The sequence below is a fragment of the Antechinus flavipes genome, chromosome 4, assembly GCF_016432865.1.
Source record: "Antechinus flavipes isolate AdamAnt ecotype Samford, QLD, Australia chromosome 4, AdamAnt_v2, whole genome shotgun sequence".
Taxonomy (NCBI): domain Eukaryota; kingdom Metazoa; phylum Chordata; class Mammalia; order Dasyuromorphia; family Dasyuridae; genus Antechinus; species Antechinus flavipes.
In genome coordinates, this window is record NC_067401.1 from 73,798,166 (window position 1) to 73,822,110 (window position 23,945).

General features: G+C 37.3%; 1 protein-coding gene across 1 annotated transcript in view; it reads left to right on the forward strand.

The window, feature by feature from the left end:
* The window catches only part of BCAR3 (BCAR3 adaptor protein, NSP family member), a 165,860-nt gene that overhangs the window by 29,956 nt on the left and 111,959 nt on the right, over nt 1-23,945 (forward strand). The window contains exon 3 of the mRNA XM_051993319.1: nt 12,646-12,685. Coding sequence (XP_051849279.1) covers nt 12,646-12,685 — 40 coding nt within the window. The remainder of the gene's footprint in view (nt 1-12,645; nt 12,686-23,945) is intronic.

Below are 23,945 nucleotides of genomic sequence, written 5' to 3' on the forward strand. Positions count from 1 at the left end.
TAACTATAAAGAATTTTAGCATTTTGATAATATGGTGCACTTAAATAGAAATCAAACCAAGTATCCCACAATTAATTTTTTAAAATCTTTTTCCAGTTTGATTTATTTTAAAAATATAAACAAAATAATACTGGAGTAAGATGTTAGCTTTAGGGGTTCAATAAGACTTCATTATCATAAGTATTTATCTAACTGCTACCTAGTCATTATTGCCCAGGTTAAATTTTCTTTCTAATGTAAAATGAGTCAAAAACATTTATTGAGCACTTTCTGGGGGCAGATTAGCACTATGCTAAGCAATGGGGATGCCAATAAAGGTGGATGACAGCCTCTTTTCTCTAGGAACTCCCATTCCAATGTAACAGAATACAAAATAATTATACATTCAAAATACATACAGCATAAATGGAAGGAAATCTCTGAGGGAAGATACTCACAGGAAGGGGAGTCTTGACCAGAAGGATCCTTTACAAAAGATAGGATTTGAGCTAATTTTTGAAGCAAGTCGAGAAAACAGGATGAAGAAAGAAAGGGAAGGATAAGGAAGGAGGATCTCTAAGCATGGAGGAGGGGATGAAATATAGACCATGAAGTGGTAAAGAGTTTGGAGAGAAAGTTTTGAGTTTGAAGAACAAACTGCCAGGTCAATGTCCCTGGTAGATCTCTTGTGGAAAGGATAGGCAGGAAGGATCAGGTTATGACCAGTTTTAAAAGCCCAGCAGGATTCCACATTTCATCTTGAAGGTAATAGGGAGCCACTGGAATTAATTGAAGTAAGGGGAGGGTGGGCTACATGGTGAGATTAATCCTTTTTGGGAAATTACCTTGGTATTTGATTGAGAGGATGGGTTAAAGTCGGGGCCGGAGGAAACTTGAAACAGGAATCTATCTGCTAGTAAGATGTGATGGGAACCTGAACCAGAGTGCTGTCTCCCCCATTCCTTCAGTGGAAATTGACTGCTACTGGGATTATTTGAGCAGCTGGCAAGGGGGCTTTTAGGAACTGTATGCTGAAGGTAGTGTCAACCAAGCATGTATGCCAGCAGTCAGAGGGATTGCAAAACTTCATTAAGTCATGTCCTACTGATTCGGAATCGTTGGTCCTCCTGAAAGGAGCTCAGGCTAATGTTTCTCCTTTCTATACTTTAGAAAAAAAGGGTACATTAAGCAAAGTAGGAAGGTAAACATGATATAAAGGAAAATGTTTAAACTGATTTAGAGACTAGTTCTCCACCTCCCCTTGGAGAGCTTCCGGACCGGGATCCAGTTTGAGTTCTTTTGTACCTCCCCCCTGGGGCACTCTAACACTCTCTGTTTAGCAAGTGCTTAACTAACTGTTTGTATTCTGAAGGCCAAACCTTTCATCTATTTGTAGAAAACAATGTGCTAATTCTAACGAATGCTTATCTAAGTGACGTCCCTTTCTCGCTTTGGGTATTCCTACCTAGCTTCTCCCTTCTGCTCCTGTGCAGGTGTCGGTCTATTTTGTCCTTCCCTCCCTCCTTTACTGGGTTGGGTTGTATCTGTCTCTTAGGGTATAAACTCCTTGAGGGCAGGGACTTTTGTTTTGTTCTGTTTTGAAAGAGAGAGAGAGAAAGGGAAAGAGAGAGACAGAGACAGAGAGACGCACAGAGACAGAAACACACACAGAAACATACACAGAATCAGAAAGAGATACACACACAAAGAGACACCCACAGAGAGACAGAGGGATTCAAAGATAGAGGGATTCAGAGACAAAGATTCAGAGAGAGACTAGCAGAGACAGAGACTGATAGAAAGACAGAGATAGAGACAAAGACTGACAGAGACACACATACACAGAGACAGAGAGAGAGACACAGAGATTGACAGAGAGAGTAACTCACACAGAGACTGACAGAGACAGACAGACAGACAGAGACACTGAGATGGAAGTAGAGAGAAAATTAATGAGAGAAACAGGCAGACTGACACACACAGTACAATTTGGAACTACAAAGACAAAACAAAACTACAAACATATTCTCTCTCCCCCACTAAGGGAATGTAAACTCCTAAAGATTAGTAATCACCATTTTTACCTCACTTTAATGTATCTCTTAATGAAGGTGTTTAATAATTGCTTGTTGAATTGAATTGAATGAGGACCTAGTCAATAGAAACTCTAACTGCAAGTTAGTCATTTGGTGGAATTATTACATATCTATTGATATACTAAGTGTTTCTAAAGTCTTAGTATTGTTTTAAACTTCACACAAGCTTCAAGATGCATTAAAACTTTGGGAACACCACATATAGTTATCTATATAAGTTAAAGGTAGATTTTTTTTTTTTTAAATTAAGCCTTTGTGGAAAAATTCCAAATGAGGTCACTATTCTCTCCCTCCCACCATCAAAAACCCTGCCCACTTGAAATGAGGAAGAGAAAGAGAGACACAGATCAAGAGAGAGTGCTTTTAGAATAGTCTGTCAAGAGTTTTAGTGCAGGCTTAAGCTACTAAAGGGAACCTGGATGGTACACTGGGCAGCTAGGTTGAACAGTAGATAAAGCGCCTGGCCTGGAGTCAGGAAAACCTGAGTTCAAATTCTGCCTCAGATACTTAATATGCATGTATCCCTAGGATTGGTATTTAATCCTTTTTGCCTCAATTTCCTCATCTGTAGAATGAGCTGGAGGAGGAAATGGCTAATCACTTCAGTATCTCTGCCAAGAAAACGCCAAATGGAACCACAATAATAACACGTTATTAAAGCTTAAGTCTGCTCTAGGGATTTTGGAATATTTTTAATAAGAGGTGGCAATCCACAACCATTTATTCATTATCATCTATATGCTATGCACGGGCCTAGATGTGATACTAAGATAAAAATTAAGCAGCCCCTGCTCTAAAGCAGTTTACAATGTATTAGGGAAGACAGCATGGACATAGATAAAGATGTATATAATTAATGCAAAGAAAACTTGGGTGGGGGAGAACACTAGCAGGAAAGTGGCACTTGAATAGAGTTTTGAAGGAAATTTGACATTGTAAAAAGTAGAGATAGGGGAGAGTGCACTGTAGCTACTAGACACACCAATGGCCAGTCTGGAGGCAATCCAATTTGGAGGCAATCAACTATTCAGTCAACAAGCAAAGGTCTCCCACGGCATCTGGGACCATCTCCAGTCTTCCTGTTCTGTGTCTTGTCACTGGACCCAGATGGCTGTGGAGGGGAAAGTGAGGCAAGTGACCTTGCACAGCCCTCCCTCTTTGAATCCAATTCACTTGCCTGTCATAGCTTGTCACTTCCCTGATGTCCTGGTCCCTTTCAATACTGAAGGGTAAATGACAACAAAAAAATTGTAAAAGCACTTATAATGTACCTGGAATAGGCTGGGAATACAAATACAGGGCAGAAAGGAAGATAGTCCTTCCCTCAGGAAGAAATGAGAAGCAAAGTTGAGGAGGGGGAAGATTAGGAATACCTGCTCTTGGTAGTTAAGTCTGATGAAGGCTGATCCTAGACAAAGACACTTAACTTCTCAGCCTTAGTTTCCTCATTTATTGTTGTTGTTGCTGTTTTTTTGTTTTGTTTTGTTTTTGGTTTTTGCTGAGGCAATTGGGGTAAAGTGACTTGCCTGGGGTCACACAGCTAGGAAATATTAAGTGTGTGAGTTCAGATTTGAACTCAGGTTTGCCTGGCTTCAGGTCTGGTACTCTATCCACTGAGTCATCTAGCTGCCCCCTAGTTTCCTCATTTGTAAAATAGGATTAAAATAGTGTTGTTGTGAACATCAAATAAGATAATATGAGTAAAGTTCTTTGGAAATCTTAGATTACTATGTAAATATTAGCTATTATGTAGAAATGATTCTTAAGCAATAATAGCAACTAACATTTATGCAGTACTTTATGAATTAGTTACATTTTCCAACACTTCCCAGTATTGGGCAAAAGATGAAGTTATATTTATTATTAACTGCTTTACACAGGGAGTTTAGGGAGGGCGGGAAAGTGGAATGGAAACAGTGAGTTGTTCAGTAAAGGTTCAGACTGAAATTTCATAGGTGAACACATCCTCTACAAATGGAGAATCAGCAACTCATTGGCAAGTTTTCATCTTGGAGAGCTGGCTAGGCGTTGTGAGTGTTAAATGGTCACACAGGCTAGTCTGAGTCATAAGCAGGACTAGAAATTGAACCCATGATTTTCTGACTCCAGGATGGTCTTATCAGTGATGATACCCTGCCTCTCACACCTCATTTTTTATCCCACCCAAACGAAGTCTGCAAATTGAAATGTTAAATTATTGTAAAGAAAAACATCATATTGTGATGATGTCCTTGGAGTGTTAGAATAATAACAATGTGCACAGATTCTTGATTTTCCAAGGTTTTGTGATGATTCATTCTTTTTTCAGTCGCATCTTACTCTGTGACCCCATTTGGGATTTTCTTGGCAAAGATTCTGGAGTGATTTACCATTTCCCTCTCCAGCTCATTTTGCAGATAAGGAAACTGAGGCCGGCCGGGATCAAGTGTCTTGTTGAGAGTCCCACTGGTACTAAGTATCTGGAACTGATTTTGAACTCAGGTCTTTGTGATTCCAGGCAGTACCACTTTGTTGCTCCATTCCCAAGGTTTTAGGGAGTTTTAAAAACAAGAATGCCTGATTAGCCCAGTCTTATAAATAGCTGTTTTCCCATTGTTGTTGGTTTGCTTTGTGTGGACTAAAACCTCCAGTTCCCCCCTCACTATTCCTGTCCTCTCCTTATCTGAGTACTCAACCTTGAGTATTTGGCAGAAACTCTTCATGTGCCCCTGCTGCCCAATTTGACAATTAATTTTCTCCTCCTAGTATGGTATATTCAAGCCAGAGGAATAAGATTTTACTCCTGCTTTGTCTGCTGTTTGTTTTTCATCCAGCACAAGTATGTCTGTTTGACAATACTTCCTCTCACAGGTGCCCCCCAGACTTAGGGGAATAAAGACTCGTCCTCATTAGCAGCTTTATTCATAGACTTAACGGTTTGTTACTGGTTTAAGTGCAAAACCTTTTTTGTCTACATTGTTTTATTTCCAAGATTATTTTTATAGAGACTGTAAATCCCTGCTTCAAGGACTGTTTATTGTCTTGTCTCTTGGGGAAAATTAGATCCTCTTTCATAAACAAAGGAGGATTCTATAAGACAAAGGTTGATTGTTTTAGTTTTTTTTGGTTTTGTTTTGGGGTATGGCTAACTTTTGTGAAGAATAGGACAGAAAGAGTTTTATTTTTTCAAGTCAGACACTAATAAAAGTAGCTTAATTTGGTGTAAGCCAGCTCTCCAAACTTTGTGATTTTAAAGCATTCTTTGTTTTGTAACTCCTTCCTCTCTCCTGAATATTAAAAATTTTTGATTTTGATTTTTCTTAGAAGAGAGCTTGGGCTATTGGCCAGAGAAGGAATGCCTTGAGTGCCTTACAGTCTGTTCCTTCAGGCCAGCTTCTCCTTCTTTCTGTCAAATGCCATTTGAGTGACTCTGGACAAGTCTCCTTAATACTCAGTGTCCTCAGACAGCTGTTACATTATACTAGTTATTCCTTCCACATTGCAACTTTCCCCATTGTGATTTGGATATATCGTGGGTTGGCATAAGAAATTAAATGGGAATTTGGAGGGAATTTTGTGGAAGCTGCTGGCAACACACAGATGACAGAAAAAGTTTAGAAATTCAGAAATGCATAACACAAAAGTTTACAACATGTCATAAAAGAAAAAGAAAAATTCAGACTTCTTCTTTGGTGCGAAGGGAGGACCAAAAAATTTTGCACCAATTTTCCAGATCTCTGGGGCCCTGATCCCAACATCCCCCCTCCCCAAACATAACACAACACAACACACACACACACACACACACACACACACACACACACACACACAATGTGGAAGGAATAATTGTAGTCATAGAAAAGTTGCCTGATCAATGAAGTAAGTAATCCTACTCATTCCTTAAATCAAAAGAAGAAATCTTAGTTTTAGGATATGATTTCCCCCATTTATTTGAATATAACACTGATTAATTACAGTCATACAAATTAGCTCGGATATCTTTCCCTTCCCTTCCTATTTTCTCTCTCCTCTCCACACAATCATCCTAGGTATTCATTGTGCCATGGAATGAGGTCTTAGTGGCCTTGGGCATCTTGTTGGTTGCCCAAAGTCTGCGATAAACTTTTCAAAGAAATAATCAGGGATTCATAGGTCACAGTTGCTGACACTGCAGTGCCCTTCAAGGCCCCAGATTTAGCCTTTTCATTGTTCTCTAAGGAGTCAGAATGAAAAATGGCAGCTTCATCCTGTGGATTAGCATAAATTCCTCTTAAAATCATTCTCTCTCCCTAGGAAAGAACACTTTAGATGACCTCTAGCCCAGAGTTGCTTAAACTTTTTTCTGCTTGTGTCCCCTGCTTGTCCCAAGCAATTTTTATGTGACCCTGATATATAGGTATAGAAAATAGGCATACAAATCAAACATTTACTGATAACATATAATTTCATGACCCCTACATTTAGTTACCAGTTTTTTTTTTTTGTTAATGAAAGCTTTTTATTTTCAAAACACATGCATGAACAATTTTTTAACGCTGACCCCTACAAAACTCCATGTTCAAAACTTTCCCCTCCTTTTTCCCACCCCGTCCCCTAGATGGCAAGTAATCCAAAATAAGTTAAATATGTTAAAATATATATTAAATCCATTATATATACTTATAAATCACATATATAAATATTTATATTTATATTATGTATTATATACATATATATTGGTTTTAACATATAAACATACACACTTACACTATCTTATGTGCATTTATATATTTTTATTTATTTATTATCTATATATACATACATATTTATATACATACTCACATATATATAATTTTATTTATTTATTATCTATTTATATATACACATACATATTATACATGTATTTAATATGACATTTTAACATACACACACACATTTATACAATACTCTTGTTGCACAAGAAAAACCAGATCAAAAAGGGAAAATAAATGATAAAGAAAACAAACCACAAGCAAACAGCAACAAAAAGAATGAAAATACTATGTTGTGATCCATACCCAGTTCCCTTAGTCCTTTCTTTGGGTGCAGATGGCCCTCTTCATCACAAGATCATTGGAATTGTTGCTACTAGTTATTATGTGACTGCAAGAACATTAGATTTAGAGTTAATTTGGGCTTCAAGTCCCATCTTTACTCCTTATTAACTGATCTCAGCCAAATCTGATTGATTTTCAGTTTTATCAACTGTAAAAATAAAGAAAATACTTAGATTTTCTGTTTCATAAGACTGCTAAACTTAAATGTGAGAATAGATAAGAAGATATTTGGCATCTGCAAAATATTGTAGGAATTAAACTCTTGTTATGCAAAGAGTCTAAGAAACAACCAATAGACAAGTTTTGGAGTAATAGCAAGGGAAGCAATGTGAAATAATACCAGAATGAGTTTGGAACAAGATTATCCAGAGATTTGAGTGCCAAATCTTCATTGTTTATCCTAGAGGCATTAGAGAACTATTGAAACTTGAACTGGGAATGACTTCTGCTTAAAAACTATCAATTTGGCAGTTTTGTTCAGGAGGCAATAGTGAGGGAAAGACTATAAGCAGAGAGGTCACTTAGGAGTTTGTTAGGAGGCTCCTTGAGGGGAAAAAAGGGGATACATCTAAGAAATGTTGTGGAGGCAGAACTCCATAGGTACTAGTTAGTATCTGATTTGAAAGTTGGGAATGAAGAAGAACCAAGAGTTGAAGATAATTTGATGATGCTCTCAAAAGATATAGGGAAGGTAGGAAGAATATATATGCTTTGTATATATTGTAACTAGATGGCACAGTGGATGGGGATGGGCATGGGGTGGGAGTAGTCAAGAAGACCCAATTTCAAATGTAGCCTTTGATACTAGATACGTGACTCTGGGTAAGTCACTTAACCCTGTTTACTTCAGTTTTCATTTTCTCATCAAATCTGCCAGGGTTGCTGTGAGGATCAAATGATACAATATTTGTAAATCACTTAGCACACTGCCTGGAATATATATGTAGATGCTTAATAAATCCATATTTCCTTGCTTCTTTTTTTTTGTTTTAAAGGAGCACTGGGCACTGAATTCAGCAGGCCTGAATTCAAATCTAGTCTCAGATAGCTAATAGCTCTGTGATCCTAGATAAGCCCTTATTTGCCTCAGTTTCCTCATTTGTAAAATGGCACTGCTTCCACTCCCCCATTCTAGTAGTCCTGAGAATCTAGTGAGATAGTGACTGTAATGTGCTTAGCACAGTGCTTGACACATAGTAACTGCTAGATTTTGTTGTTGAATTCTTTCAGTTGTATCTCATTCTTGTAGACCCCCATTTGAGATTTTCTTTTCTTTGTAAAATTTTCAATAATATTTTATTTTTCCAAATATATGTAAATATAGTTTTCAAGATAAATTTTTGCAAGAATTTTCTGTTCCAAATTCTTCTCCCTTCTTCTCTTATCTCTCTCCTCCCCAAGACAGCAAGTATTCTGATATAGGTTAAGTATGTGAAATTCTTTTAAATGTATTTCCATATTTGTCATGTTGTACAAGAAAAATCAGACCAAAAGGGAAAAAGCCATGAAAAAGAATAAAACAAATAAAAAAAGGTGAAAGTGCTAAGTTTCGATTCATGTTCCATCTCCATAGTTCTCTTAATGTGGATATCATTTTCTGGGAATTGCTGCGAATCAACCCATTATTGAGAAGAGCCAAGATGATCACAGTTGATCATCACATAATCTTGTTACTGTGTTCTGCTCATTTGACTCAGAATCAGTTCATGTAAATCTTTCCAGGGTTTTCTGAAATCAGCTTGTTCATCATTTCTAAAAGAACAGTAATATTCCATAGCATTCATATACCGTAATGTATTCAGCCATTCCCCAACTGATGGATATCCACTCAATTTCCAGTTCCTTATCACTACAAAAAGGGCTGCCACAAATATTCTTGCACATATGGGCTCTTTTCTCTCTTTCATGATCTCTTTGGAATACAGACCCAGTAGTGACACTGCTGGATCAAAGGGTAAGCACAGTTTTATAGTCTTTGGGGCAAAGTTCCACCATTTGTGGTTTTCTTGGCAGTGATGCTGGAGGGGTTGACCATTTCCTTCTCCAGCTTGTTTTACAGATGAGGAAACTGAGGCAAACAGGGTGAAGTGACAGCTAGTCAGTGTTTGAGGCCATATTTGAACTCAGGAATAGGAATCTTCTTATTCCAGGTCTATTCCATCCCTTGTGTCACCTAGCTGCTCCAAATGCTATAAATGTGTTAGTTATTATCATCATCATTACTACCATCATCATGACTGTTATTATTATTATTAAACCAGGAAGTTAAATTCTTTAGGTCTAAATTCATCAATATAATTTGAGGTAGGTCCATGAAGAGTACCTGCTTTGGAGGGGAGGATGTGCATCAATGCCAGTAAAAACTTCAGTTTCTACTAAAATGAACTCTTACATTATCTTTTAGACCTAATTTCTATAATCATCTTCGCATATCATCTCCACTTAACATAAAAATGGAAAAACAAATAAAAGGCCTTATTCTTAGATTTGTATACACATTTGGCTCTCATCTCAAGTTTTTCTCACCTTCAGACCTTTTTTCTGTCTAATACCAGATATATATTCCTAAAGTACAAATTTTACCATGTTATTTCCTTCATCAAATAGTCCCAGAATCCAGATTTGTCTATTGGATTTTTAAACCCCTTAAAAACTGATTTTATTCCACTTTTCCAGGCTAATGACACATTACTCCCCCTAATGTGACCTTCTAACCAAACTCACTGTTTCTTATATACAATATTCTGTCTCTTGCCTCCATATCTTTGCATATACTGTACCATAGGATTAAAAGGTTCTTCCTCCTAGACTGCCTCTTTAAACTTCCAGCTTCCTTCAAAACTCAGTGTAAATGTCTCCTTCTTTTAAGTGGCCTTTTCTGTTTTTCCAGTTCTTAGTCTTTCTCCTTTCCCATCAATCCTACTTCAGTCATGGGATCATAGGATCATAGATCAAGAATTGGGAGTGAACTTAAGAGATTTATTCTCATTCCTTCATTTTACAGATGAAGAAATAAAGGCACAAGCATATACATAAAGCTGCTCGCCCAAGGTCATTCATGTAGTAAGTAGCAGAGTCCAGATTTTGAACCTAGATCCGGCTCCAAAGTTAAATGTGTTGTATCATGCCAGTAGAATGTAAGTTTCTTGACAATAGGGAGATACCTTATTTTTTCATTGCTTGGCGCATAGTAGGAACTTAAACACTTGCTGATTAAATAATCAATATACAAAGAGAGGGATAAACAATTGTGATTGGCCCTCCATCAGTCCTCACTCTTCATAAGCATTCATCTTTTTTAGAATTCCCTTCCTCCCTTCTTCTTTTTTGTTACACCTTTCTTTTTCTGTTATATTTCCCTCACTTTGATCAACCATTCATCCATAAACCAATATTCCATGCACAAAAGCTGCTATGTTCAAGGCACTTCTGAGCAGTGTTGGAGACACAAAGGAAAAACAGAAAACAATCCATGTTCTCAAAGAGTCTACATCTATCTCGTTGGCATGGGCACAATAAAGTGAGGGATGTAGAAATGAAAAACTGCAGAACAATAAATGGCAAATGAGAGTGGGAGCCCAAATACAGAGCTGGTACAGCCAGAGTGGAAAACTCAGAATCAGGCAGGCGTAGATATGAATACAGCCTCAGACACCTATTAGCTGCCCCATCTTGGGTAATTCTGTCTGGAGTTTCTCATCTGTAAAATGGAAATAATAATAGTACTTGCTTCTGAATAACACATCAAGCTTAGAGTCCAAAAGATCTGAGTTCAAATCTTGCCTTAGATAATTATTAGATAATGGGCAAATTCTTTAATCTGTCTCAGTTTCCTTATCTGTAAAATGGGGGTAATGATAGCACTTACCTCCTTGTTGTTGTGGTGGATTAAATGACATAATTAATATATGTAAAGTTCTTCACACAGTGCCTGGTATATAGTAAGCACTATATACATGTGAGCTATTATTATTATTATCATCATTATCATCATTATTTCTTCCCAGGGTTGTTGTGAAGTTTCAAATTTGTAAAGCATTTTGTAAATCTTAAAGTATTATGTAAATGCTAACTATTATTTTTATTATTATGTGGGCCCCCTTCCTTTCATTCTAGGACACAGTATGGTTACTGGAAGAGGGGGGATTTGGAACAAGGGTTACTGAGGTAGCATGGGGGAGTTTGGGCTATCCTTCCAAGTTTGAAGGACTCAGACTTTACCTTTATGGATCTGGGTGACCAAGAATTAACTCTGCTCGTCCTGAGGTCACCAGGTCTTATCCAGTCAAATCTTAGGGACTTCCTTGCCTTTTGAGTTTTCCTAAATTTGGGGTAGAGAACCCTAGTAAATAGTAATCCTATCTTGAAGTATTTGTGTGGCATATGCTTTGGGGGCTGGACGTGGATGGACCAGTGTCCTACTAGGAGCCTTTACAGGTTGCTAATGACATTTGTGACCACAGAGGTTGTTGACCCTGGCCTCTGGGACCGCGGGCCATCTGTACACAAAATTGGACAATGCATCCATCTTCTGGCAATTTTCTGTCATCTCATAGTTCAAGCAAGTTTCTGGTGGTGTACTTCTGAGGAACAGGGAAGTACCAATAAAAATAACTGGTTTAATTGGGGGTAGGGCAGAAATCCAAAAATATGAGTTGGCAATCACAGTAAAAAAAAAAAAAAAAGAAAGAAAGAAAACTAATGTACAGGCAAGAGGGAAGCCAATACCAATGGCCAACCAAAAAACCTTTTCATAGAATGAAATGGAAGCCCTGCTCTTTTGTTCTTTCCATTAAGATCATTGCCAGTTTTCCTTTTTAAGGCCCATTCAATTATTCTGAGTTTTGCCTATCTCTTTACTTGAATTGTATCTCATTAACAAGGCACACTTTTCATTACTTTAAAATCATTTGGATGTTCCCTTGGTGATTTAATTATTGGCAACTTTTTAAAATGCATTTGGAGACAGATCAATTTTCAGCTGTTTCCAGACCATGAAAAGGGAATTAAAGAATTAAGAGAATTAACTTCAATAATGCAAGCTTCTCTGACCTCAGAGCCCAGCCCCATTCTCCCTAAAAATTTTAGATGAATTGATCATTGCATCTTTTATGAAAGAAGTAAAGATAAGATGCTATTATTTCAGTTTTAGAAATCAAGAAATTGGAGGTAGGTTGAGAAATTTAATCAGTCCTAAGTATATTAAAAGCTTGAAGGTCGAGCTGGAGACAATTAGCATTCTATATATTTTTTCAGAATGTGTTTCCTTGAGCTCTTCAAGTATTTTTTAATGCTTAAAAGCAGCTGTATGGTTCTTATGTAGCTGCAAAAATATCAATGTTTTTTGCTTATTTTCGACAGGGAATATATGGACAACTCTACTGAGAATGTGATTGTGTGATTTTCCTTGGATGTGGATTTGCAGCTTTATAATGTGAATCAAGAAGTATAAGATAATCTCGACATTTTTCTCAGGAAAGGAAAGCGTTTTACTTATTTATGTTTTTCCTTTGCAGGGATCCGCATCTCCTGGACCCAGTGATGGAATATGTGAAGGTATGTCATGGTGGTCATAAGCCAAATCATGTGTATGGTATGATTCACAGGTTTCCAATTCCAAGTGAGTGTGGCTAACTAAAGCTCCAGTTGGATGATGAAGAGGAAGCTGGTTCTGCCATTTGAATCTATTATAGCAATTTAAATCTATTAGAGTAATGATTCGTGTCCTCTACCAGTCCTTTATACTTTTCTTTTCTGGAGGGAAAGCTCAAGAGAATTGCTTGAGCTTTTCTCCTTTTCTTTTGCATGACTGCCCTTTCAGAGCTGCTGAGTCTCTTATTTTGAGGTGGGGATGAGTGATTAATTTTTCCTTGGTGGGGTAAACGTTCAATGTGTGGGTATTTTCCCTGTTATCAGAAAGATTCTTTCCATCCTTTTTCATTTTTGAGGTCTGCCATTATTAAGACATCTTAGCATGTCAGTAATTCTAATTTAAATAATCAAGCTATTTATAATTATGCATATTCCACTTATTTCTAACTACACATAAATAGGCTACTGGAGTAAGTAGAATTAAAGGTAGTTTTTATTAATTTGTTATTATTATTACTCCATTTTTCAATTACTGAAGGACGGGTTTTTCCATTTGTGGATTATTTAAAGCAGGAGTTTCTAACCTGAATTGATTTGTGGCAGGGTACCTCTGAACTGATGGGGAAAAAATTACATATTATCTTCATTGACTTAATGTTTAGCATTTCCTTCCATTACAGAGGAAGGGAGTGAACTACAGAAATATTATCAGTACTTGTGATTTTGTCACCAATAGAAAGAGAAATCACATCCAGTTTCCCATCATATTGTTTTTGCCAGAAATATTGTTTGCATGCAATACTACTTCAGAATCACTAGTAACTAACATCTTGTAGAGTTCAGGTGATCACAGTTCAGTTTTCTTACTATTTTATTGTAGTTGGTTTCCTTTATAATCTTGTAAGAAAAAATTTTAAATTTCTGATTTCTTGTATTTTACTAATGTAGTTATTAGAGGGCAAAGGCTGTGGCTTGTAGACGTCTGGAGGGTGGTTTTGGTGGTGGTGTCTGAAGGGTTTTGCTTTAAAGTTATGAGTTTATAGAAGGCTGCTTTACCCAGTGGAGCCTGTATCACTTACATCACTCTTCAGGCTGACCATCATTCAGTCACTGATTCTGGCTGGGAAATGGAGGGCCATGAATGGACTCTGCAGAAGGGGCCAGCTGGCTATCCCTGGTGAGAGGGAGGATGCCATCCCTGAAGAGACAGGGTGATACTATCCAAGAGAAATGAGGACACGTCCTGGGAAGAAGGATCAAGTTTGATTCTTTGGACTTTGGGCCATTTTAAGAATGTCCTGCCTGGACTAAATGTCACCTGGGCCATGCCAGAGAGCACATATTCTTTGTGAAATACACATCAGATAAGGGCTTCATTACCAGAACCAAAGTCATCATTCTAGGAAGCAGATGCAGATCATCTACATTTTAAGGTTTTATTAAATTCTTATATTTTTAACATGGCTTGTGCTTGGAGGCAGATAGATGGTGGTACATTTATTAGAATGGTAGACCTGGAGTCAGGAAGGTCTGAGTTAAAATTGTCCTTCCCTGAGAAAAATTGAGGCTGTCCAACAAGAATTGCCTCTTCCCCATCTCACATCACTTAGACAGCTTCTGCTACTATTTCCTGCTTCCCTTCTTACATAGTGAGGTTCCTCTTCCCTTTGCCAAGGCACACTCCTCCTCTTGATCCCATTCTAACCCATCTTCTTGCCTCTACTGTCCCCATCCTCTCAGTATTCTTCACTCTCTTCAGTCCTACTAGTATTGCTGGATTAAAGGGTATGCACAGTTTTATATCCTTTTGGTTGTAGTTCCAAAATGCTCTCGGAATGGTTCTGACCCTTTCTTCTTAAGACTGCTGGATCTTTATTCAGCTCAGACCCATTATTGACTTTGAGTATACACCCCAGGCTCAGTTCTTAGTCCTTTTCTCCCTCCATCCTGTCTCACTTGATTAGATAATCACTTCCAATGTATTCAATTACTTTCACACAGATGATTCTTAGATCTGTTGTCTAGCCTTAATTTCTCTTCTGACTTCCTTCCTTCCATTTCCAACTGCCTGTTATGGACATCTTAAATCCTACATGTCCAAACCCGAACTCATAATTTTTTCCTGTCAAAGTCCCCTCCCTTTCATCTCTTACTGTTGAGGGTACCATTATTATAACAGTCACCTAGTCTTACAACTTTGGGGTCATCCTCAGCTCTGCCCTTGTATTTGCTCCAACCAGCTGCCACAATTGAAATGTAAGTCTGAGCATAACACCCTTCTATTCCCTAACTCCAACACTTCAACACCAGTGGACTCTTTATTTCCTCCAGAATCACATCTGAAACCCTCTATTTGACTTTTAAAGACCTTTATTACCTGGTTCCTTCCTACCTTTTTAGTCTTCTTAGATATTACTTGCCTTTAGACATTCCAATTTAGTCACTGGGCTTTTGGCTGTTTTTTTGTTGTTCAGTCACTTTTCAGTCATGTCCAACTCTTCATGACCTCATCTGGGGGTATTTTTGGTGAAAACACTGGAATGGTTTTCTGTTTCCTTTTCCACTTCATTTTACATATGAGGAAACTGGAGCAAATGTGGTTAAATGACTTGCCCAGGGTCACATAGCTAGTAAATGTCTGAAGCCAGAACTAAAATCAGGAAGATGAGCCTTGATGGCATTCTGTCGTTGCAGCCATCTCCTATCCCTAATGCCAGTAATGGCTATACTAAGTCTGGAATGCTCTCCCTCTGTGTCTTTGGCCTTTTTGGCTTCCCTCAGGACTTAGTTCAAATTCTACTTTAGGCAAGAAGCCTTTCTTGGGCTTTCCCTGACCCTTTTCTCCCCAACTTTCTCCCTTCTCCCCACCACTGATAGTGCTGTCTCTCAGGGTTTTGCCTAGTGAGAGGCACATAGTAGGTGTTTATTAAATGTTTATTGACTAACTAATTAATATTACTTCTCATTTATCCTGCATTTGTCTTGCAAGTATATTTTTTTTGGCATGTTACTCCCCCCATTAGAATATAAGACCTGAACCCCAGTTTTTAAAAATGGCTCTCTGTCCATTGTACCACACTACCTCAAATACTTCTCTGGGTCTGCTGAACTGTTTCTTTCAGAATAAAACAAATTCCCTAAAACTTGTGGGAATTGGAGTAGTGATAACATCATCGGATTTCTATATATTATATATTCTTATTATATATAGTTATACCTGTAGAAAATAAGTTTAATTGGGTAACTCTTTAGAGTTATCTCTTAATGCTTGGTACTGGACTTTAGATTTTCTACCTTTTCTGCAAAATTGCTTTGATAGGCAAAAGTATCAGGGTGTTAAATGGCACTTCCCTACTCCATAAACTCCCATGTGTCTCTATTTAATCTCCAGGATCAAATATAAAATCCTTTTTTTAAAGCCTTTAACACCATAGCCTCTTTCCTCTTCTCCCTTTTAGTTTGCCAGTTTAAATGCAATTTACTTTTTCCTTATTCTTGAATATCTTTAACTTTTTTGCTTTGTTCTTTATGTAGAATTAATGGTCTTTGAACCTTGAGCCATTTGCTTGTTGAAAATATTCTCTTTAATTCAGGTATTCTTAAACTTGTTTGTGATACAGATTCCTTAGGCAATCTGGAGAAGCTTATGATGTCAGAATAATTTTTAAAAAAACTCGTAATGATAGAAAATACTAAACTTCATTGAAAGGTTATTGAAAATTAGGATGTAATTTTTTTCACATCCATTTTCATGAAAACTAACCATGAAATCTATCCTGAAACCTGAAATGTATCCATGCGTACCAGGGTAGTAACTTCTGCTTTAATGATTTGTGAGGTTTTGCCTAATAAAATCATTTTCTCTTTCTAAAAAGAAATAGATTTTAGGTGTTTTAGCTCTTACCTGGTGCCTGGCATATGGTAATAATAAATGCTTATTGATTGATGATTTCTAAGGCCATTTCTCTTTGAAATTGGTAGGAATTTTCTGCTATGATAGTTTGCCCACCATATCCCTCATCCTTGCCTGCTGCTACAAGAGAAGAAAACCCTTCAAAGTAATTGGATTGCCAGGCAGTGGTAGAAATTGGCCCTGCTTGAACACTGCAGATTCTAATCCTCTTAAAAGGAAATGAGCTTCTTTGCCATGAACCTCAAACCCTTTTTATAAAAACATGCTTTCCTCCATAGTGATAAGGTCATAGATTATTTTTTCCCATCCCTTTTTAGTAGTTTCCATAACATACAACAAGAAGGAGTGGTGTGAGACCAAGCACATCTGACTCTTTCTCATGAATCATTCTGGCCTAGTGGAAGAGACACAACTGGGCCTGTTAACCCCTCGTCCCTCTAGCCATGGACAGGGAATGGGGGTCAGGAAAGGGAGGGTGGAAAAGCGGAGTTTTTGAAGGGATACAGCTTGATGCAGAATGAATACAAAATTGAATTCAATCCAATTTGTATTCTGTGTCCTCCTTTCTACCTGCTGTGCAGTTTGTATTGCAGCCTTATTAATATGACATGAAAGGACAGGCTCCTTGGTTGCTTAGCCACCACTGACACTTCAGAGTTTAGGATAAAGGAGAGCCACGTGACCAGCGGGAAGTCCCATAGCTGTTTGGAATTCCTGTCAGTGTTTTCTGCCAGGCATTCCTCTCAGGGTTGTTGCCTCCAGCTGGCATTTTAGGACCTAGTGGTAGAATTTTGATATTTAGATTTTATAGGTGGAGTTAGGGATTTTGCCATTTAAATTCCTTTTTTGTTGTTTTTGGGGGTGGGAGGACATTTTTGGTATTCCTCCCCGCCTTTCTTCTGTCCATTCCACCCATCCCTGACTTTCCCTCCCCTTAAAAAACTCAAAAAATGGATATCTGTCAGTTTTTAAAGTTTTGTTCTTCCAAAAATTGTTATTTGAGTCATGGGTTATTTTTCTGTAATTGAATATAATGGCATTCCTTTCCATTTCTCTGGAAATTAAAAAAAATTATCGTTCTCCGAATTGGGAGGGCAAAATACCTCCTGGCTTTGTCACTGCACCTCTCCATTCATTGTGTAATTAGTGACTATGACTAGTGGTATGAAGTCTTGGGATTTTCCTCTGCTTATAACACATACCTTAGTAGATGAAACCCAAAGATTTATTTATTTTTTAATAGGAGGAAATGCCTTTTAAAGGAATAGCCCTTGGCAAAATGGTGAAGTAAGGGAGTGTTTGTCTTTTGGGCCTTTGCAAATCACTCCCTACAGAACTTTCTGGGCTTCTCTTTCCCACTGTACCCCACCCTTCTTCTTCCCCCCCCCCCAAAAAAAATCCTCTTTCTCTTCTGTTTGGACTTCGCCATATACTGGGTTATCTGACCTGATAAATTGTTTCTGCTGAGGTGTTAACTTGATAGTTGGAGAGGTCCCGATTTCATTTTTTTATGTACCTGGGCTCCTTCCACAGGATTTTAGATGGAACCTTCCTTTCTACACCCTGTTCTTATTTCTCCATAAAACCCTCAAGGGTGGTTTTCACCCAGGCCACTGGAAGTAATCCTGTTGTAATCCTTGGGCTGTCTGTCCATCTGTTGCCTCTTATTCTTACTACTGACTGATTACACCTGGCCTTGATAATATCTTTCATGCTGCCTCTGAGTGCACGTCACGACTGGTAAAGGGCTGTGTCCTGCACACGCACTTTTTGAGTCATTTGAGATCTCGATTCGTCAGAGATTGTGGTGTACTATCATCCACAGCCATGTTCTCTGGCTGGGAGATGGGCTTCTGAAATCATTGACAGCATGCACGATGGTCATCTCCAACCTGATGTCTTCTACCAATGTTTTGTTAGGTAAGATATTATTAAACATTTTTGTAGATCCTATTATGTACCAGATATGATGCTAAGTATATTAAAAATAGTTTTTCATTTGATCCTCATGACAACTCCAGAAGGTATTGCTATTATTATCCTCGTTTTACTGATGAGAAAACTGAAGCAGAGATAAGTGTCTAAGGCTAGATTTGAATTCAGCTCTTCCTGACTCTAGATTCAGTTCTTGGGTCACTTAGTTGCCTTCAAGAAGGGTAAAAATGTTTGAAAGCTTTGGTTCTCAAATTTTATGATTTCTAGACTTCTTTATACTCTTAAAAATTATTGAGGATCCTAAAGAGATTTATATATATATATATATATTATATATATATATATATATATATATATATATATATATATATATATATATATATATATATATATACATATATATATATATATATATGTATATATATATATATATATACATATATGTTATATCTATCTATCAAGAGGTTATAGCTATTGGCATTCACCTTATTAGAAATTAGAACTGATGTTTTTTTTAAAATATTCATTTAAAACAAGAATAATAAGCTCGTTATAGTTGACATAAATAAAATATTTTTATAAAATATAGCTGTTTTCAAAACAAAAAAAAATTAAGTGGTATTGTTTTATATATTTTTTGAAAATCCTTTTAAATGTCTGGCTTAATAGAAAACAGATGGATTCTCATAACTGCTTCTGCCTTTCAGTCTGTTAGTATATGTTTTTTTGATTGAACATATAAAGGAAATTCTCATTGGAAGAGAAAGAAGGATTCTAATAGGAAAATAACATCTTGATATTATTAAGAAAATAATTTTCACCTTGAGGACCCTCTGAGAGGGTCTTGAGGGCCACTGGAACCCTCAGACCACACTTTGAGAACCCTTTCCAGACAATATTTAAAGCTCTTTGTCCAAACTAATTCCTTATCCCCCAAAGAGAGAGGGAATAAAAATGTTAGTTATTCAGTGCCCTACAGCAGGCTATTAAGGGCGATTTTTTGGCAGGGGAAAGGAGGAGGTGGTCCTTTGAAACCCTTCAAAGAACAACATGTAGAACTGCCAGTTTTTGTTAACTCTGAACCCAAGAACTGCCATACTGGTTTATATCAATAGCTTGGCCTGAGTATTTTGTATCTAAGAGTAGAACAGAGCTTGTCACTGTATTGTAGCAAAAAACAAACAAACAAAAAAACTGGACTTTTTGAATGAGGATCTGCTTTTGAGGTATATTTGGGTAAGTTATTTTCAATACTCTGGGCCTCAGTTTCCCTATCTGTAAAATCAGGGGTTGTACTGTGACTTTCTAAGGTTCCTTCTAATAAATCTATGATTTTATACATTTTGTAAGATGCTATGGTTGTGATCCATCCTGTCACCAGTATAGAGTTGACCTTAGCTCTGTGATCATAGGCAAAAACATAACCTCTCTTATTTCCTCCTCTGTAAAATGAAAATTATACTTGTAGCTTCTCTCTTGAAGGTTGTTATGAGGTTGAAATGACCTGATATAGGCAAAGGCAGACCATTAATAAGCATTTATTAAGCAATTAGAATGTTTATCAATCAATAAACATTTATTAAGCACCAGGCACTGTGCTAAATGCTGAGGACACAAAAAGAGTCAATAGATAATCTCTACATTCAAGGAGCTTACACTCTAATGGAAAGAAGATACCAATTAAAAGGAAGCTAAAAGATCGGGACAGAAGGACACTCAAAAGGACTCATTTGGGAAATAGAGAAAATCTAGAATACAAACTGGAGAAGAATGAGACATGGCTGGCCTGGGCATTTTCCCGAAATAAAAGTTCTGGAAGGAGCCATCCAGTTAGAGGGAGGGCCCAGAGGAGTAGAGGGACACACACAAATGTGTGAGTTTTCAGGGCTTTACCTTAAAAGTAACTACTGCTGCTAACCTTAAACCCCAGCTTCTTAAACTGTAGAAATTATGAGTCATTATCAGCAAATGTTTGATTTTTATATACCTGAATACCTGGGGTCATATAAAAATGTCTTAGGCAAAAATGAGTGGTCAGTGGAAAAAGTTTAAGAAGTTTTGCCTTAAGTACCAATTATCCATTAAGAATATAGCAGCTATTCACTAACAATTAAGCATACTGTCTGTGAATTTATTAAAAGTCCTTCTTGAACCTATTTCAGCTTTTGCCTGTCACTTAGGGTTGTACATTCTAAATATTTCCTGTTTGAGATCTAAAGTTGCACTTCCTTTTTGGATGTTTTTTTCTTAAGCTTTAAGTTAGTCCCTCCTACTTCAATTGTGCTGAGAATGGACTAATAAGACTGTGTGGTCCTGTTTGTTATCCTTGGTAATTTGGTTAGTTTCTGTCATCTCCCATCTCCCCTTTCATTCTTGACCTTTCATCTTTCTAGGCTGAAGCATCCCAGTTGTCTTGCTCTATCATCACATTCTCTCTCTTTGGTCTTCTTAGTTGACAAAGGTCGGATCTTCTCTCAGTTTTATAATATACCATTCCTTAGTCCACTTTATTTTTTTTCCCATTATATTCATTTTCAACAGTTTTATAAAATTTTGAGTTCTGATTTTTTTCTTCCTCTCCTAGACAGCAATCATCTTATTAAACATATTTCCACATTAATCATATCACATATCTTTCTTGAGTGGTAATAATGATCAGAGTTGTAGCTCATAGATGATGTACAGCACTTTGGTTTCTCTGTTTATTTAATCGATCTTTAGATTCATTTCTTGTCTCATGAATCATGGATCAAAATCATGGGTCCTATAAAGACAGTTTGTAAGTCCAGATTTTGGAGCACTTGTCATTGATCCTTGAAGGATGAAAGCATCTTGTGTATATATACATTTGTATTTACTAACTTCATACTGCATATTTTTGCACACCTTTCTTGTTCATTAGATTGTAAATTTGTTAAGAGTAGGGATTATTTTATTCATTTTCCTTGTATTCTTGTATTCTTAGCACCTAGAATTACTATGTTCTTGGACCAGTAGGTGCTTAATAAATACTTCTTGATGGATTACTAGAGCATAAGTAGTGAGTAATGGACATAAGACAACTCCTGGTGTCATAAAATGTTAGAGCTGAAAGGGGCTTTTCAAGTTCATGCAGTGCAACTTCCTCATTTTATTTATATTTAAAAAGAGTGGTGAGTTTATCATAAACAGAAACAAAAAATAGAATATGAACTCAAATTTCCAATAGAATTCTGGAATCTAAATTATTTAAAAAGTGAATTTATGACAGAAACTGTAATGTAACATTTTAACATTTGTTTGCTATTGTTACTGGCTTAAATTATTTATATCTCCATATATGTTGTCTTAATTCTGCTCTCTTTGCATTGTTTTTTATATTTCTTTGTATTCTTATTCATTTTTTTAAAAATGAATTCCCATTTAAATGGTAAATTGGTATAAAATGGTAAACTATACCATTACATTAATCTACCATAGTTTATTCCACTACTCCTTAACTGTTGAGTATAGAGGTTATTTCCAATTTATCACTATTTCAAGTGAGGCATCAAGACTATTTTTCTCAGAAAGGTCTTTTCCCTGACTTCTCCACTCTTTTTTGATGACATCCTTAGCATTCATCTCTAACAGTGGGGATTAAGATCATTTCTGTGATTCCTGCCATAGGTTGCCACTTCACCGTCCCCAAAATTTGTGCCCATGTTTTGTCCCACCAACAAAGTGGCGTAAGCAGAATGTCTCTCTCCACCATCCCACCAACATGGAATTCTACTCTTCTAGGCCATTTGATGAGTGAAAGGCCAATTCTCTAATTTTACAGATGAAGAAACCTCTATACATAAGTCAGTTGCAATCATTATCATATGAGAAAGCATTCAATGAGGAGATTAGTCATTCTTTCTGGTGTCAGAAATAATCAGGACTTCCTAGAGGAAAAATGTTGGATTTCCATTACTTTTTTTTTTTTAGTAATACCTCCCCACCCAATATATATTATTAAATTAAAAAAAAAAAAGATTTTGAATAAAGCAGATTCAGTAAGAACAAAGAGAATGTAGAGTTTGGGTTTGGCATTTTGCTTTGTTTTTTTAAGGAAGAGAGAGAGAGAGGTGGGGGGGGGGACTAGTGGTGATTTTGAGCAATTTGCTGAAAGTAGAAAATAACATCTCATCATCTGTATCTGCTGCTTCACAAAAGCCTGATATCTCAAAACCCAGATAGCTGTGGGGAAAATGTCATCCTAGAATACAGGTCCTTGTTTCCCCTTAGCTCCTTGGTGGCTTTGTGCCAAAACCACTTGTCAGACTAAATAAAATCATTTGCCTTTTCCAAGATCGCTTTGCAGGTAAACACTACAAATTCTGTGTGCAGTCCGTGTTCCACCAGAACTGTTGGCCGGGTCTTTCCCATAAGGACTGATTAACAACACATGAGCAGAGAGAAGGATTTAGAAACCCTCTCTTTGTGGTGGAAAAGGCCCCTTTTCAGAGCTGCTCTTACAGAGGAGATACAGACTTTGCAGCCTCCGTTTCCTACAGTGGAATGTTGATGTATGAGGTCATCCAGCAGATTAAAAGTAGGGGGGGGAGAGGGAAAGGGAGATAATTATGCAAAGACCCACTTCCAAGAAGATGGACATAAACTGGTGTATTGGAGACTGAAGCACTAAGAAGCAGCAACTATGGCTATATATGACTTCAGCTCTTTCCTTTGTATTGCATTGAAGGCTGCATCCATGGTCACAGTTAAATAGCTCTTTGAGAAGATTCTTTTATTCCAGCAGGGAAAACAGGCTAGTCTGCTTTGAATTAGCCTGCTTACAAAGTCATGAAAGGGACTTAGAAAAACAATAGCCCGTTGTGCACTCCGGGAAGATTCTAACAAGTTATGTGAACCAAATAATGGGTCCATTGGCTGCCTCTGCAGGTTTTTGCCTGAGTCTGCACATCCACAGAGCCAGCCCCATCCCCCTATGGGACCCAGAAGATCAAGCCGTGCCAGCCTGGGATGTGAAACAGCCTCTCACATTCATTGGCGCTAAATATAGCTGCCACCTTCTCCCTCCCATTCTGCCCCGACAACACTCTGCAATTATTCTTGGGAGGTTTTCTGTTACTACCCCCCCAAAAAATTAAATAATTTTTTAAAAAAGAATTTAGTTGAACTGGTGTGGAAAGACAAAAGAGAGAAGAGGGGAGGAGGAAGAAGGGGAATCTAATTAAATAGAAATTGGATCCTTAGGACCTGGGGAAAATGAAGATATTTTACTAAAAATAAATTAATTAAAACTGCAGTGTTAATTTAGGTCAGAGATGCTGCCGGCACAGCAGGAGAGTGTTTTAGGCTTTGAGGTGAGACGAATCGCAGAAGCCAGATCTCTTGTCTTTTGCTCAC